A 17,469-nucleotide genomic window follows, 5' to 3' on the forward strand; every position below is an offset into this window, starting at 1 on the left:
AACATGACCCTTCTTGGTAATTCTTTCCCTACTCTGAATGTTATCTGCAAGCCTGAGGCATCAAGTGCTCTTACTAACAAAACACTCACTTTTCAGATTTATGCTATTCAATCTGATTATGACTGCAATACTATTAAAACTATAAACTCGCTTGGCAACTGGCAAAGTGTCCTTGACAAAGGCAAAATAGGTAAGTGGACTTTCATAGCTACCAAAGCATAGCTATGACTGCACACTTCAAGAAGAGCAGAACAGGGTACCAGGAAGAACAGAGGTATTCCTAAGTGATGTCTAGAACAGGGCTAGCAGCACAGGCCCAGCTCGTATGAACTCACTTCAGAGCTATTGGTTAATAGCACAAATACATTGCACAGATTTCCAACTTGCAAATTAATCACTTGGTATTGAGGCATTAAGAACCAGATCCATTCCAGCATTAACAACCACTGTCAAACTCAACTGGCCTCCTGCTTCTGGAGGGAAAAGCACCTTCCTTAATATTGCACATGGCAATATCAAGTACAGCTAAATGAGACTGGACTAGACAAACACTGAGTGTGCCATGTTTACATACTCCAAGTCTTGGTCATTTTATATGACTTCCAATTAAACAATTTTTTCCTCTGCTTTTCCTGCTATACTTGTGACACTGATTTATGACAGACTAGTCATTGAAGAACTGCTTCTTGGATTAGGGAATCTGGGTTAGGGAAAAAGGGCATGATGAAAGCAAGTTGAAATCATCCATATTTGGTTAATTCCACCAGCTATTCGCCCATGCCCTCTTCTAGAACTGTTTTTTTTTTTCTATAATAATCATGGATTGCCACTAATACAGTATTATCTATAGCATTTTAGAGCATTCCTTTGGGACCTCAAATGACTTTATAGTCTCTCATTTTAATTATACATACACACTAAAATGTAGGGATTTGAAGATAAGGCAGCACAAGGCCCTGGGATTCTTTCATATATAAGAAATAAAAACCACTGATTTATTTATTACCTAAACAAGAACACTGAAAATAAATAACAGAATAGAAATCTGTGCCCAAGTATGATCAGTCTTTGAATCTATCTCTTCATATCCCCTTGATTGTTCACATCTTGTTCATGTACAGCATCTCAGGCTTCCCCAGGTGTGAGCAAGAGCAGGAAAGAATGGCACAGAGCAAAATATCTGTGCTTTTCACAGAGTCTGCTGTGATGCTGTGTGTGTATGCCATGCATTGAGTGATTTCTGCAGGTAAAACCTTCTTCATGGCAATTTTTTTATCTTTGCAGGCCATGCCAGCAGACTAACCTTGGGCATTGTAGTGAACATTCCTTTTTTCTGTACACACTTTGATGCACATAGCAAAAGAAAACCTCTACCCATCAAGCTATCGTGCTTCCTGGAAAAACAAAGGGAATTAACCAAAAAGAATCTTTTTTTATTTTTAAAAAGAAAATAAGGGGAAAAGAAAATAAACAATAATACCAAAACTGTATGTATTCAAGGCCTCTATCCTCAGTCCTGTCACACTTCATTACAAATGCTGATTTAAAAAGAAAAGAAACTGAAATCATGTTTCACAGGTACGTGTGGCAGGGAATAGGGGAGATGTAAAGATGTGGCATCATGTTGCTACTGCTTAATTAAAAACTGGCTCTTATTACTCTCATTAGATATGCTCAATTATGCCAGTTAAACGCTATTCTCTAAAACTGAAGGACTTCACACCATCTCTAAGTGACAGATAACCAGACCTAGAAAGCCACAGATGTGACATTCAGAAGAGACTGATACCCTCCACATACTACACAGGGAGCAGAGCTCAAACCCTCAGAGATGGCCCCAGTGTAAAGGAGTGTGCTGTTTGCATGGCTAAGCTTTGGTAACAGTGGGGATACAGGGATGGCTTCTGTGAGAAGCTCCTGGAAGTTTCCTCCATGTCCAGCAGAGCCAATCCCTGGTGGCTCCAAGACAGATGTGCCATTGGCCAAGGCTGGGCCAGTCAGAAATGGTGATAACTCTGCTGTGATAATGGATTTAAGAAGGGGGAGGGGGAAAAAGTGATTGCACAAATGTAACCGCAGCCAAAAAAGAACATGTGAGAGGAACAGCTCTGCAGACACCAAGGTCAGTGGAGAAGGAGGAGCAGGAGATGCTCCAGACTCCAGGGCTGAAATTCCTCTGCAGCCTGTGGTGCAAAGCATGGTGAGGCAGCCGTGCCCCTGGAGATCCACAGGGATGCAAGGAATCCACCTGTAGCCAGTGGACAAGCTCCACACAAGAGCAGGTGGATGCAACTTTGATCATGGGGCAACTTTTTATGGCAACAGGCCTTCTAAAGTCAGATGGACTCCATCTCTCTAACAAGGGCCAAAAGATTCTAGCCCATGAGCTGGCAGGGCTGATTGAGAGGACTTTAAATAACATTTGAATAGAGAAGGGGATGAAAACGGGCTCTCCAGACATAAGGCATAGGTGACAAGCCAGAGTCAGGGGTGAAATCAGTGTCCCAGCTGACGTGCACATACACTAGTGTGTGCAGCATGGGTGACAAGCAAGAGAAGTTGGAAGCCATTGTACAGAAGGAAAGCTATGATGGAAACACGGAGGGATGGCTTGCACAACTGGAGCGCTTCAATGGATGGTTACTTGCTCTTCAGAAGACACAGCAAGGGTAGGGATGTCTGGCTCCTTACTCCCTGGGGAGGTCCTTGATGACTGGAAGCTGGCCAGTGTGGCACCCATTCATAAGAAGGGGGATCCAGGAAACTACAGGCTGGACAGCCTGACCTTGGAACCTGTCAAGGTTAGGGAACAGATCATCTTGAGCACCATCACATGGCACCTGCAGGATGGCCAGGGGATCAGGCCCAGCCAGCAGGGGTTTAGCCAGACCAACCTGATCTCCTTTTATGACCAGAGATAAAGAGCATATGGGGACCCACCTGGTGAATGAGGAAAAGGCTGTGGTTGTTGTCTACTGGGATTTCAGCAAGGCCTTTGACACTGTCTCCCACAGCACACTCCTGGGAAAGCTGGCAGCCCAGGCTTGGACAGGTGCACTCCTTGCTGGGTTAGGAACTGGCTGGATGGCCAGCCCAGAGTGATGGTGAATGGTGCTGCATCCAGCTGGTGGCTGCTCACCAGTGGTGTCCCCCAGGGGTCTGTGCTGGGGCCAGTTCTGTACTGATCTGGATGAGGGGACCAAGTCCACCATTACCAAGTTTGCAGGTGACACCAAGCTGAGTGTGTGTTGATCTGCTGGAGGGTAGGACAGGCTGGAGAGGCACCTGGACAGGCTGGATAGATGGACCGAATCCAATGACATGAGAGTGCTAGGTCCTGCACTTTGGCCACAACAGCCTCCTGCAGTGCTGCAGGCTGAGGTCAGAGTGTCTGGACAGCGTCCAGGCAGAAAGGGCTGACAAAGTACTGAACATGAGCTAACAGTGAGTCCTGGTGGCCAAGAAAGCCAATGGCATCCCAGCTGTATCAGCAATAGCGCGGCCGGCAGGACCAGGGCAGTACGGACTGTCCCCGTGTACACAGCACTGGTGGGACCATGCCTAGAGTGCTGTGTCCAGCTCTGGGCCACTCAGTTCAGGAAGGTCATTGAATTGCTCAAAAGTGTCCAGAGAAAGGCAACAAGGCTGGTGAAGGGTCCAAAGCACAAATACTACAAGGAGCAGCTGAGGGAGCTGGGGTTGTTGAGCCTGGAGAAGAGGAGGCTCAGGGGAGACCTTATCGCTCTCCACAGCTGCAGGAGGAGGGTGCAGCCAGGTGGGGCTTGGTCTCTTCTCCCAGGCATCCAGGGTCAGGACAAGAGTCCACAGTCTTAAGCTGCACCAGGGGAGGTTTAGGTTGGACATTAGGAAGAAGTTCTTCGTAGAAGGGCTGACTGGACAGTGGAATGGGCTGCCCAGGGAAGTGGTGGAGTTGCCATCTCTGGAGGTGTTTAGGGAAAGACTGGATGTGGCACTTGGCGCTATGGTCTAGTTTACTGTAGGTTGTGTTAGGTTGTAGCTTAGACTTAGATGATCTCAGATGCTTTTTCCAACATAGTTAATTCTGTGATGCCTGAGGAGGCTGTGAACTCATGGGAGGCCCATGGAGAGAGGAGCCCTCACTGGAGCAGCCTGTCCTTGGAGGACTGCACCCTGTGGAAGGGTGACCCATGCTGCAGCAGTTTTGTGAGGGACTCACATTGCAGCAGGTCACTGAGAGCTGTTGCTCGTGAGATGGAGTCACATCAGAGGAGTTCATGGAGAACTCTCTCCAACAGTACAGGAGGGAAAGGTCCCCTCTCCCTAAGCAGCAGAAGAAATAACTTAGGATGATCTGACCATAACCCATAACACATTTTCCATTTCTCTGTGCCATTGAAGGAGTAGGTAGAGTTGGGAAGAACAGAAATGTGGGGAGGAAGGCATTTTTAAGGTCTTATTTTACTTCTCATATTCCTGCTCTGATTTTTTAGTAATAAATTCTTTTACTGTCTCAAATTGCACCCTCTTTTCCCATGATAGTATTTGGTGAGTGATGTCTCCTGGTCCTTATTTCAATTCATGGACACTTCGTTACATTTTCTAGCCCCTGTGAGAGGTCTAGCTGTGGAGAAAAGTGAGAGAAAGGCTTTGGCTGAGGCCAGGCATCCAGGCAGGGTCAACACACTGCAAGAAGCATCATTCTTCTACTAAGGCTGAGCATCTTTCTCTATTTAAAAAATTATACAAACCATTTAAAAGTATATATACCCTGCTTGTGTTGCAGTCTGCTGAGCCTCCAGTGCACATGCAGAGACCAAATCATTTGAGAAAACTAACTTAAATTCTTGCCATTTTCTCATCACAATTTTTTAAAAGGCATTGGGAAAATTGCCTAATTAAAAAGAAAAAGTGGATCTTTAGTCTTTCTGAAACGTGTTTCAAATGTGCAGCCTCAATGCTCTGCTGTGGAAACTATTTCCAAAAATAAGGACAGATCTTCTAAATCCATGTTGACATCCATTAAGATGATGAGCTGAGAAGCACTGAAGTGCATTAAGATTTGGACTTCAGTGACAAGTTGGATTTCAGATGATCTATTACTACATAAGCAAAAGAGATCAAGGCAACAACCTCCATGGCCTCTGAAGATAACTTGTGAATTACCATCCTAACACCAGCTCACTCTAGAGAAAACAGTGACCAAAGACCACACAGAACCTCCCTTCCACAGTGAGAGGCAGAAATATTTTCCACATAATTTCTCCTTTGGCAATAACATTTCAGAGTGCCTTAACATCCAAAGGCAGACACGGACTTTATTGCAAAAGCATAGCTATGGAAATGGTTGTTAATTAAAACAAGAGAAGATGAAAGTAAGTGGCTGGAAAGGTACAATGTGACCAACAATATTCTTAGTTTTCCTTAGCAGTGTAATAAAATGCAGTGACAGGCAAGAATGCAGCATCATCTGTTGTCCAAGGCACTGCTGGCCTCCAAACACGCAGTGTGCACATATTTTCAGACTACTACAGGGTTTTTCTATGATATCATAGACGTAGCGATAACTTAGGATAGGTCATTCTCCACCATCATTTTCTGAAAATAGTTTCACAGGTTAAACCACAGAGTAAGTCAAGGATTACAGTCAAGCCCAAGCAGGGAAGGCTGGGCCCAAGGTAGGACAGAAAGGAAGCATCAGTAATCTGAGGGGATGGCTCTTAAATTTTCTTCTTGCAAGTGATGTCTAAATCCTGAATAGTATCTCTACCCGTGTTACATTGGTTTCACAGAAATCAAACCTTTACCCCATAGACACAAAGCTTCATGTACTGAATAGATGATTTTTTCATATCAGCTTTTTCTATGGAAGAGTAGGAAAACCAGTTCTTTTTAAGACCTGTAAGTCTCTCTGGTGTCTCTAAGATGCTTCATTAAAGATCTATTCCTATAAAGCTTTTAAAAAGGCTGCATCGACAATAATCCATATGAGGGATTAACCACAGGGTTAATTAATGTTCTGAAACAAAGAGTAGTATGGCAATGGGATAGAGTGTCTTACTGTAACTCAGTTTCATTATTTAAATGGGGACCACAGACACACATCAGATTTCCACCCAGCTGAAGAAGTGGAGCAGCTGAGAGAGCAGCTCTGACATCCATAGGCATGGACAATAATAGAAATGCAAAACACTATTAGTCTCACTCAGTTGACTGTACATACAGCTGCAAAGTACAAATGGTTTTTAAGGCAAAGGATGACGATATTATTAATTTATTTTCAAAACATCTTAAGAATACACAGCAAAAAATATGATTGTCAAGTGAACACAGCAGCACTAAAAAAAAGGCAAAGCAAAAGCCTATCAAGACGCCAACTAGTCCTCAAGGTTTCACGACTGTCCTCTGTAAAATGCTAATGAATATTCTTCTGCTTAAATTTCACAAATCATTGCAATTCAAGAAAAAGAAAAATAAGTCCAGCCAGTCTAGAGCATCACCTAGAATCTGACCCTCTGCTTTGGTCATGAAGCAAATTCTCAGAGATGGGTTACACGACTGCACTTCACTTGCTCATTTCAGGAGCATTTTCTGTATTTTGTTATTGTGTAAGACGTATGGCAGAGATGAAGCAAAGCTTCCCAAATAACAACATTGGGAAACTATTAAGATGATCAGATCCAAAAACACATTGCATTAATGATGTCTCAAATTATTTCTTCTTTTTAAGCTCTTAATGATATTAATTTTTATAAAAGACTGTAATCCATTTTTCACACGACTTGACTTTGAAAATTTATTTGAAATATCCCAGCAAAGACTAAAATATACTCACAGCACAATAAACATCAGTGAGCCTATTCTAGGTGCTTTGTATTTCAATAAAACTTATCCTGGGAGGATATCGAGGTTTTTAAAAAGTCAATTAATTTAGACTCTTGAATGAGAAAGGTCTATACAATCATGCTCTGGATCATAAAAGGTAAAATGTTCCTCCAAGGACAAACAGTAGCAAATAATGAAAATCCATTGACTTCCTGGTTTGCAACTCAGCTGTACAGTTTCAGTATTTTATCCAAGATAAATAGCTATAAAATGACAGCATGCTTCAGCTCGTCTATACAAATTACAAATGTACCATTCAGCGGAACATAAGCTGTTTCTGAAACTTTCAGTATCAGGCCAGTGACAATGGGATCTCCCACACTGTGAAGTGACTTGTGAGCACAAGCACATGCAGTGCTTGGGGAAAGAACCAAGAGCCCAAGGCAACAAGTGCTGAGGCACTTGGGGCTTCTGCAGCACGCAGCCAGCAGTCAGCAGCGTGGCTGGCTCGCTAGCAAGGTGGTAAAGCATACTCACAGTCCTGCACAGCTGGGACAGAGCTCAAAAGAGGCTACTTTCCCACATTTCTCCCCCACGTACACTCCTTGGAAAAATGCCCAGAGCAACAGAGTATTCACAATGGCCAGTAGGAAGGACAAAGCTCCCTTTCATTAAGCGCAGCTGAGCTGTTGTACAACTGTTTTAACAAAAAAAAATCAAAACTCCAACAAAAGCAGCAAGAATTGTTACCCTCCAGAGCAGCTGTACTTGAAAAATATGAATATATTGCACCTCTATATCAGCTCAAGGTCTGTCACTACTTTGAGAAGATTGTCTTATTTGTGATCTTAAAGACACACCCCAGAGAAAAATAAGTGAGACTCTACATAAACGTCTTGAAATAGTCGGGGCTGAATTAAACTTTCCAGATTATATGATGGGAAAAAAAAAACCAAAACAACCAGGAAGGAATGAAAAAAGAAAGCAAAAGAGGAAGTGAAGAGAAAAGAAAGCAAAAGGGGAAGGGGAAGGGGAAGGGGAAGGGGAAGGGGAAGGGGAAGGGGAAGGGGAAGGGGAAGGGGAAGGGGAAGGGGAAGGGGAAGGGAAGGGAAGGGAAGGGAAGGGAAGGGAAGGGAAGGGAAGGGAAGGGAAGGGAAGGGAAGGGAAGGGAAGGGAAGGGAAGGGAAGGGAAGGGAAGGGAAGGGAAGGGAAGGGAAGTTATCCCTGCCAGGGAAAGAACCAGGATAAATTTTACCCAGTCATTTGACCATTGCTTCATATTTTGAAAGTTCTTTTATGGCATAACTATTTGTCTGTATGTTATAGAAGAGTTCCTTTAAACTGCTTCAAAAAATGTATAGGTATCACAGTACAAAGAAGATGATCAGTATTGTGAATGTCAGCCTATGCTAATTTTATCAGAAATAGTGAGAACCTTACTCTAGACAACAATCTGCCTTTTCTTGACCTTGTTAGCAAAGTACATTAAATGCATAGACTAAAAAGAACAAAAAAAAAAAAAAATCCAAAACAAAACAAAACGAAACAAAACAAAAAAATACCTGGTGAGCTCTTCTTTAATCTTCAAGGGTTCATGTGGGTAGAATTTCACTCTAAAGCACATGGTATATGGTGGATGAGCTGAAACATTATAAAGAAAAACATGAGAACTGTAGGAAACAAACATTGCTTAAGCCACTCTGAAGGAGTGACCTTAAAGTCACTTACTAATGGTTAGTTTAGGCAGAGGTTCAAACAAGAGCATTATAATATATGCTTTATTTTGGGGTGGTCTTTTTTGGCAAATGATAAGCAGTAAGCAATGATAATACTACAAAATTGAAGAAACCATTTAGTTAATAAAACTAAAGACAGTAGAAATATTTCTGTTTCCAGTATTTAATAAGATTATTGTACCAAACTGTGAGCAATGGTATCAATACCAGACCTGATGTACAATCCTTTCAATTGAAAAGAAAGAGGGGAAAGAGAAAGGGGAAAGGAGAAAGAGAAAAGGATCACAATAACAGGAAATATTTCAATTTTGCAATCAATGCCTCTCAGGCACTTTGATTCAGAGCAAAGTGCAGATCTACAATATTCTAGTTAGTTTCAATATATTTTGGTCTTGACATATTCTCAATTTACACAGACAATTTTAAATTTCCAAAACCTTGAAGAGATTGTGCTTTTACAGCAGGAAAGGGAAAAGCAGAAGAGAAGGGCAAGAAAAAATTACTGAGAAAATGGAAGACAATACCAGGTGAAATAAATAATTTCTTTTTTAAATTGTAAATTATAACAGCAATTAGTAAGCTACCAGAACATTTTACTGTACCATCTTCTCAAGCTTAGCAGTTCAAAGGCTTGTATAAACTTCATATGGTGATTAGTTCAACAATCATGATACTCTTCAAGCTATTCTGACTGCAGTATTTATGTGTATGCTGCAGTGTTTCAGAAACACATTTCTAGATATCACAGAGTTCCATGTGATGTACAAGAGCAATAGAAAATAGAAATGAGTTAAATCTTTTGTTAGGGTTGGTACCTTTTGGAAAACTCATCTCTTCTTGAACATAAAGGAATATTTCCCTCTTTTAAAATCTCACATTGTACTTATTTTAAGTACAGTCAGTTTCCACAAAAACTGCTGATTTAATTCTTTTTTCCTTGTTTAAATAACTATTCATTTAAGACACAAGGAGGAATTTCAGAAGGAATGGGAATGGAAATATGAAAAATACAGGAAAAGAAAAAAGTGAGTAATCAATAATAAATGGAAATTAAGGGGAAATGAAGGGGAAAAAAAGCCTTAATTGTTCTCTAGTCATGGTTTGAATTTTCACAGTTTTCATATCTGGAGAAGCCCTCTGAAGGCTAGAGAAATGCTCAGTCTCTTTTCTGTGGGCTTTGCTGTCCTAGATGTGACTGTAGCATTGTCTTACAGTGAATGCAAAACAGAAGACATCGTTATGTCTTCACTGCCCTGCAACAGCAAAGTAGAAGGTAAAGTGAATTCCCTGTCCCAGAAAGGAAAGCAGCCATGCAGAAACTTACTCAGGAGTCATGTTGCCTGGACACAGCAAAAGATAATTTAAGTAATCTCAAATGTTTCTGTCACTCCTCAATAGTTATGTTAAAACTATGCAAGGGAGGAAAGCCTGCACTTTTGGAATGCTGTTCCAGTTAAAAAATGTGACAGGAGAGACAACCTGTATTAAACAAGGAAGAGTTCTTCCCCTGGGGGGAAAAAAAAGAAAAAAACCCACTCGAAAATGTTGTGGCAGATTTAGAAATTAGTTTGGAAATAGCAATGAAGATATAAGAATAGCTAATGCATGTGTCTTCAGGGCCCTAGCAAATACAAGCCTACTGCAAGACTCCAAAATTGTACTGAATTCTACCCAATTTTCCAGATGTCAATGAAAAAATAATTGAAAATTTGTCAGTGGTAAAAATAAATAAATAAAAGTTATATTAGAAGAGTCCCATTCTGGCAGTATGTGGTAAACACATAAAAGTATCAGGTGCCCTATATACAAAGAATATCACAGCGAGGAAATGACAGCATACACTGCACTATAAAAATAGCCTACATTCATAGGAAAGGTTAAAGTAGGAAATGCTTTACTTGAGCAGGAGAACAGTATGTGACAGAAGTGCACACCAATGCACAGGACATGCAGGAGATTTGTCAAGGCAGCTTAAAGCCTATTTCTCAAATCTTTTTCTAGACTCAAGCTCCTGTAACAATATTCCTCCTCAGTAGTGCAGCAATACTGTACAAGTCTGCTGCAGCCTGCTAAACCAAGATCTCTTCTCTACTGCTGTGCAAGAAAGGAACAAAAACAACTTGCAATTTGAAATGGTAAAAAGAATATGAACCTATTCATCTATGGGGATAAGAAGGTTCCCTGCAATTACAGGAGATCCTCTTTTTCTGTTTCTTATTCTCAGCTGGAAAACCAGCCGTAATGAACATTTGAATGGGGAAGGAGGGACATCCCAAAGATATCCACTTTACCCTCCATCTTAATTTTAAGGTAGATCATAAGCCTAATGTTCTTCCAAAGAGACATTTGATGGTATGTAAATGTTTAGCAAGGCCTTTTTCTCAGAGATTTTACCACATTAGAGAAGCATGTATGAGGACTTCATATTCTCTCTTTCGTTTCTCACAGCAGAAACCAAGATAGGCATTGAATTTTATCAGCTCAAGAGATGTGATTGTCAAGCCAGATAATTTCTCAATTCCTTGAAAGTAAAATTACTTTTGACCACTTACATATTAAAGTGGAAACATTAACAACAAACCTTCCCAAAATGGAGCAGAATTTGCAGAAGCACATTTCATCAACACAAAACTATCAAGTCACATAATCAGGGTTTTCGTAGCTATTTCTTATAAGCCTTTTCTTTCAGAGGGTCCTTTATCTCTCAGATAAGAAGCAGCTGGCATAGCAAAATGCCCGAGGCTCTGTCAGAATTTTCTACCATGTGAGTTCACTTTCTCACTAAAACCCATGCACAATTACAATCATTTCAAAGGACTTTAGTGTGGAGAATAGTATTGACAGCAAACTCCATTGAAGCAGAACCATTAATTTGCCAGTTTATATGCTAGCAGTACGTAAGAGGTGAAAGAAAAAGGACAAAATAAAATAATTTAAGCTATGTTAAATGCTGAAACAAGTAATATCTAAATCCTCATGAAGGAGCTACACACAGAGTGTAGTTTTCAAGGCAACTGGCTGTAGGTTTTTAAAGTTTATTTCATTTACATTTAACTAAGATACAGTACATCAAAAAGGAAGGATCCCCCTAAAGTACGCCCAAACATACAACACCATGACAAGAACAAAGAGGAATATGGGAGATGCCTCCCTTGGTACAGAAATCAGTATGTAAGGGACTGAGTCGCACACAAACTATTTTTAAGCACTCTACAAAAACCCACACACATTCATAGTACCATTTTCTTCATAGAAAAAGAATCTGAAAAAAAATTAAAATATTTATGTGTGCTGATTTTGGCTGGGGTAGCGTTAATTTTCTTTGCAGTGGCTGGTATGGGGCTATGTTTTGGATTTGTGTTGAACACAGGATTGATAATACAGAGAAGTTTTTCATATTGACACCCTGGTGAGGAGACTATGAGAGCATGGATATCTGGGAGGAGACACAGATAGGATGGATGACCCTAGCTGACCAAAGGAATATGCCAGATGACATGACATCACGTTCAGTAATATAAAGTAGGAGGAAGAAAGAGGAAGGGGGGACTTTTGGAATAATTGCCTTCCCAAGTCACTGTTACATGCGGTGTGGCCCTATGGTCCTGGAGATGGCTGAACACCTGCCTGCTCATGGGAAGGGCTGAATGAATACCTTGTTTTGCTCTGTTTCTGTGTGCTTTTCCTTTCCCTATTAAATTTTCTTTGCCCTAACCCATGAGTTTTCCAGCTTTTATGCTTCTCTCCTTGATCCTGATGGTGGGGGACTGAGCGAGGGCTTGCGTGGGGCCAGTTGCTGGCTGGGGTTAAACCACAGCACGATAAAAAATGAAAATAGTTTTTGAAAGCTGTTGAAAAACTTGATTTAAATTTTACAAGTGCCAACCAAATAGAGAAAGACAGAAGATTCTCAGCTGACACTTTTTGGAAAGTTTGTTTTTCACAATTTCCTTTTCACCAACCACAAACATTACGTTATATATATAATGCACTGCACTGTCAGTGTACATGAACCTCTGTACATGAATTGCATGTGGATACTGAAAGCCAAAAGCAGATGTTAAAATTATCTTCATAGTCCTGAAAATCCAACTTTGCAGAATACTTCCTTCATATCTCCTTGATGCTACATATTTTCTGAACTACAGATTCCTACAAAAAGAGAAATTTAAGAAACAAACAAACAAGAAAGAAAAAATATTACACTCAAATAATCTTCATGTTCACTATTTCTGCAGAAGCATCTCTGGGCAACCATTAGGACACACATAGTTGTTTCCATATACCTGTTTCCTTTCCAGATGAATCAGCTCTTTATCCATATTCCTTGCTGAGCATTTTAAAGACAGGCAGAACACTACTCAGTGTTTTTATGCATAAGAGATACCTGATCTACCTTAAATCTCAGATTAGGACTCTCCCACATTGCACTCATTAGTTACAGAACAACACAGGGCAAAGTGGATTTTGTCAGGTGTTTATAATAAAGCTTAAAATGCTGTTATTAAATATTCATGAGGATTATAGAATACCCAGCAATCATATTAGTGCCTGAAGGATCACACAAAACTCCTATTGTATATGTATTTATGAATCTCTCATTGTAGATGTATAGATGTGTAGATATATAGATGTGTAGATGTACAGATGTGTAGATGTATATGTATTTATGAATCTCATATTTGATTAAACTTTACATTTGTACTGAGATCCCCTGGTTCATTCCACCTCCTTTCAGGTTTTAGGACAGCATTAGAGGTCACGGTATTAATTGAAAAATTCCAATGACCTGACACAGGAGAACATCCTTGTAGCATTACTCTTTCAGATCATAGAATCATAGAATGGTTTGGGTTTGAAGAGACCACAAGGATCATCTAGTTCCAAGCTCTGCTGCCATGGGCAGGAACAGCTTGCACTGGACCAGGTTTCAACCTGGCCTTGAGCACCTCCAAGGACAGGACACCTATTACCTTCCTGGGCAACATGTTCCAGCACCTCACAACCCTCACACTAAAGAATTTTCCCCTAGTATGTAATCTAAACCTACTCTCTTTCAGTTATGCAAGGCAACAAGAAAAACATGAAAATTTAGAATGCCTGCACATCAGAGCAACAGAAATTATTCTGTCCCACTGTCATGAAGAACAAAACCCATATATTTGGATATTTCCCACCAAGCAGGTGGCAGGAGAGCTGCATATTACTAGGCAGAATAATCTTTAAAAGAATTAAAAAAAAACAGGAGGAGAGAAAGTGCATGGGAAAACTCTTCTTTATTTAAACATTAGTGCTGATGTGACTCAGCACTATAACATTCCTAGACAGAAAATAAGCAACAAAGATTGCCAAACAGAGAACTTTAGTTCTCAGTCAGCATTTGGGAGAGAATAACAGTATACACAAAAACATGCAAATGAACAGAAAAATTTCTTTTAGAAGTTCTGTATCCTGAACCACAAAGATACAGCTTCCTTGGGCAACCTTCCAGAGAGTTTTCTGTCACACGGTTGGAAACACACTGCTTGCAGCTGCTGGTCACCAATTGGCTTTGATTTGTACAAACAAGATTGGCAGTGGTTCAGGACATTTCTCAAATAATAAATTTTTCCCTCTCAGGCAAAATCAGTGGTAAAAATGGCTGAGGCACAGACCTACACATCATGTTAAAACACAAACATTACAATGACAGTGGAAAATAGAATGGTAGATGGTGAGACAAAAAAGGTACCATGCCTTCATTCTTTTTGTGTGGCACCAGAACACATTTAACTATAGTTTCATATGTGATAAAACAAAATAGAAAATTTTAGATGATTCTTCCTGTCATATACCAATGTTACTAAATATGAACTTAAAGCAATTTTTTCCAAAGCCAAAGAAATTGAAATTGTAGCACATCACACAAGATCCTATGGACACGTCAGAGCTTCAAAGAAACAACATTCTTTTTCACAGACAGAGATGTATTGTTGCCAGATTATAAATTCTCTATAACCTGATTATAGAGGGATTATGCCTGAATGATTAATGTACTCCCGAGTACCCACGAAAGCTAGTACCTAATAAAATGTATACTAGCATACTTCTACTAGTCAAACTTTTTCTGCTCCAAATATTTGTCAGTATTGAGCTGCTGGAATAAATAGACTGAAAATCCTGCTGTTGTGATGGAGGAAAAGGAAGCTCTACACAAATGGTAGCTGAGCTCTAGAACAAAACATTTTTGAAATTTTTTCTGCACGTATGCAAGTGCTTCACAATTCTATGTAAATCTAAGCATTCAACTGAATTTAGAACTTTTTGAGTCCTTAGAGATTATCAGAGAAAATTATTCATTTTTTCCTGAATTCCTTAATGCAAAGAAATAAAAGGAAATTTCCATTTAGTACAGTCATTGTGAATAGCTTTCTGCCATCATTTCTCCCAGGAGTCATATCTACATAACGTATGTGCTATTAACCAGTCACTTCATTGCTTCAGTTTTTAGACTTTCCACCTTCTACTAATTTCAGTCCTCACCTGTGCCTCCTGACACTGGGAAGTTTTGCAAGTGAGTATCAATAACTTCTTCTTCTGAGTTTAAACCTTTTCATAGTAAACTGAATATTTTTAGATCAAATATGAGTTAAGCTTGTTCCTTTAGAAATTGTTTGGTTTTCTACATTATATCCCCTTTTTACAAAAATAAATCAAAATGTTCTTGATGCCAAATTCATACAAAAAATGTCCTTGAAACTTGTGAGAGCATAATTTTCATGGATTCTACACATGTACAAAATATACATAAATAGCTTTTTTTTTTCCTTGAAGGGTTATTGTAGCAGCAGAAGTCCTTCTATGACATAAGAGAAAGTTAACTTACACTAGTATTTTTAAACATAAAATGCCAATCCAGCTTTTTAAACGTAAATTGTTAATCCAACTTCTGTGTCTTAGATCTAAGGCTGGTAACAAAAATCCTTTGTTAGCATCTCATTCTCTTTGGCTGTTGTTCTTAAGACCTTTTCACCATGATAAACAACCTCATGCTAGACGCATTTTATTTTGCTTTTTTGCTATGTATTAATTTATTTTTAGAGTTTTGATTAGGATTCTATCACAAAAGCCTCTGATGAGAAATCCTCTGATGAGGCCATCAAACCACTACATCTACGTAATTCATGGACTGTCATCGATCACATCTAGGCAGCCTCTCTATGCAGGAAACGTTGTTTTGAATACATCAAAACATTCTCAGGGCATCTGTTGACAGAGCCCCTGCATGTGCTGCTATGCAAAGTGCACAGGAGGAATGAGCCCTTATATTTTGTTCGGTAAAAGCAGTAACATAAATGCAGGGGATACACTCAGGAAACTGCTCTACTTTTGATAATACATTAGCAGGCAGGAAGAGATTATGATAATTTACAATTCTTAAATTTTTCTGTTCTTCCCTCTATTCTTCCTTTACTAGCATTGTTGAGGAGCACAACTTCATTCTAATTTGACATTTTTAAACTTAATAATTAGTGGATAGTACCCCAGCTAGTTAAACACTAGATATACAAGTTCATATTGAATATGCCAGATATATGTGTAATGGCATATATACACATGTATGCATATATTGTAGTATGGCTGCATTAATGGAAGAATTCCTCAAAATATTCCATATAGTGCAGTCAACATCCAGTATTAACTGGTTTTGCATATTAGATAATCTCTTAAGCCTCACCACATTTTGAAGCAAATACATTAACTCCCGCACAAAAGGCTCCTTGTTAAAACAGAAAACTGTATACAAACAATATGAGGATAAAATTCTCATTTATTTCATAAGATAGATGATAGATAGATAGATAGATAGATAGATAGATAGATAGATGGATAGGTAACAGCTAAGACACAACTTCTAGTGAGCCACGTCAATTGTTCAGAACTGCCAAATAATCTGCTGTATATAAGCTTCTGAGTACTAAAGCAGTTCTGTTTCCTGAAGAGGTCTTCAGTTAGTATATTTAATGGAAATCATAGGCCAGACAGTAACATTTCAAAAAAGATAATTAAAATAATACATTCCTGTTTTAAAGACACTTTTTAAAATACTGATCTTAAGTTCCCCCCACCTGTGGCAGAAAGCTCACCACTTAGCCCACGGTACTTGAGTTTGCTGGACAGTAACAATGATCTCAAGCCAATACTCTGCATTTTCAGGAAGCAAGGGGCAGCAGAAAGAAGGATAACCAGCAAAGACCCTGAAGCAATTGCCACACTCCATTTTTATTGCCATGTCCCTGTGGCTGATGGCATCTGACTGAAAATGAGAGCCGGAACATACAGGTCTTCTGACCAGATCTGCCATCCCAAGTCTGCTGGTCTCTGGCTGAAAGGAAAAGCTGTGATGTGCAGAACACTGTAAGATGGTAAGATTGGGGTAGCACGGAGTTTTTAGGACTCCTGCTTACATTGAGAAATGAAGCTTACTCTAAATTACTGCATGGAAGAACAAAAAAGCCTTCCGTTATTTAAAAATAAGTTTAAAAACATGAATTTTCAAGACTTACATTTCATTTGCTTGAAGATGGACTTGTTGGGCTCAAGCCAGTGCTGAAAAGACAAAGCAGAGAGCAGAGGTTAATATAGATCAAAAATAGCCTTTTTGTAATGTAAATGTAAATGGTACCAAAAATGGGAAGTAGGAATTTTATTTCACTGAGACATACATAAATGAGAAAAGCACCTCCATACTGGAATTGTACTATATAAGCATACTTGGTATCACCAGTGCCTGTGAAATAGATGTAGTTGAGATAGAAATAAGACAGATATTTCAAAGACACATTTAAATGACTACAGACTGTAGTCCTCAGCTTGCAGTAGACATTTTATTTTCATATTTTTAGCCAGAAGAACGATCATATCAGACAGTAGGAAAGAATATTCAGAA

General features: G+C 39.6%; 1 protein-coding gene across 1 annotated transcript in view; it reads right to left on the minus strand.

Annotated features, from left to right (window-relative positions):
• Positions 1 to 17,469, minus strand: part of FRMD3 (FERM domain containing 3) — a gene marked incomplete at both ends in the record, with an annotated part of 128,055 nt that overhangs the window by 42,078 nt on the left and 68,508 nt on the right. The window contains 2 exons of the mRNA XM_084225316.1: positions 8,367 to 8,445; positions 17,087 to 17,129. Coding sequence (XP_084081442.1) covers positions 8,367 to 8,445; positions 17,087 to 17,129 — 122 coding nt within the window. The remainder of the gene's footprint in view (positions 1 to 8,366; positions 8,446 to 17,086; positions 17,130 to 17,469) is intronic.

The sequence above is a fragment of the Fringilla coelebs genome, assembly GCF_963513975.1.
Source record: "Fringilla coelebs genome assembly, chromosome: Z".
Taxonomy (NCBI): Eukaryota; Metazoa; Chordata; class Aves; order Passeriformes; family Fringillidae; genus Fringilla; species Fringilla coelebs.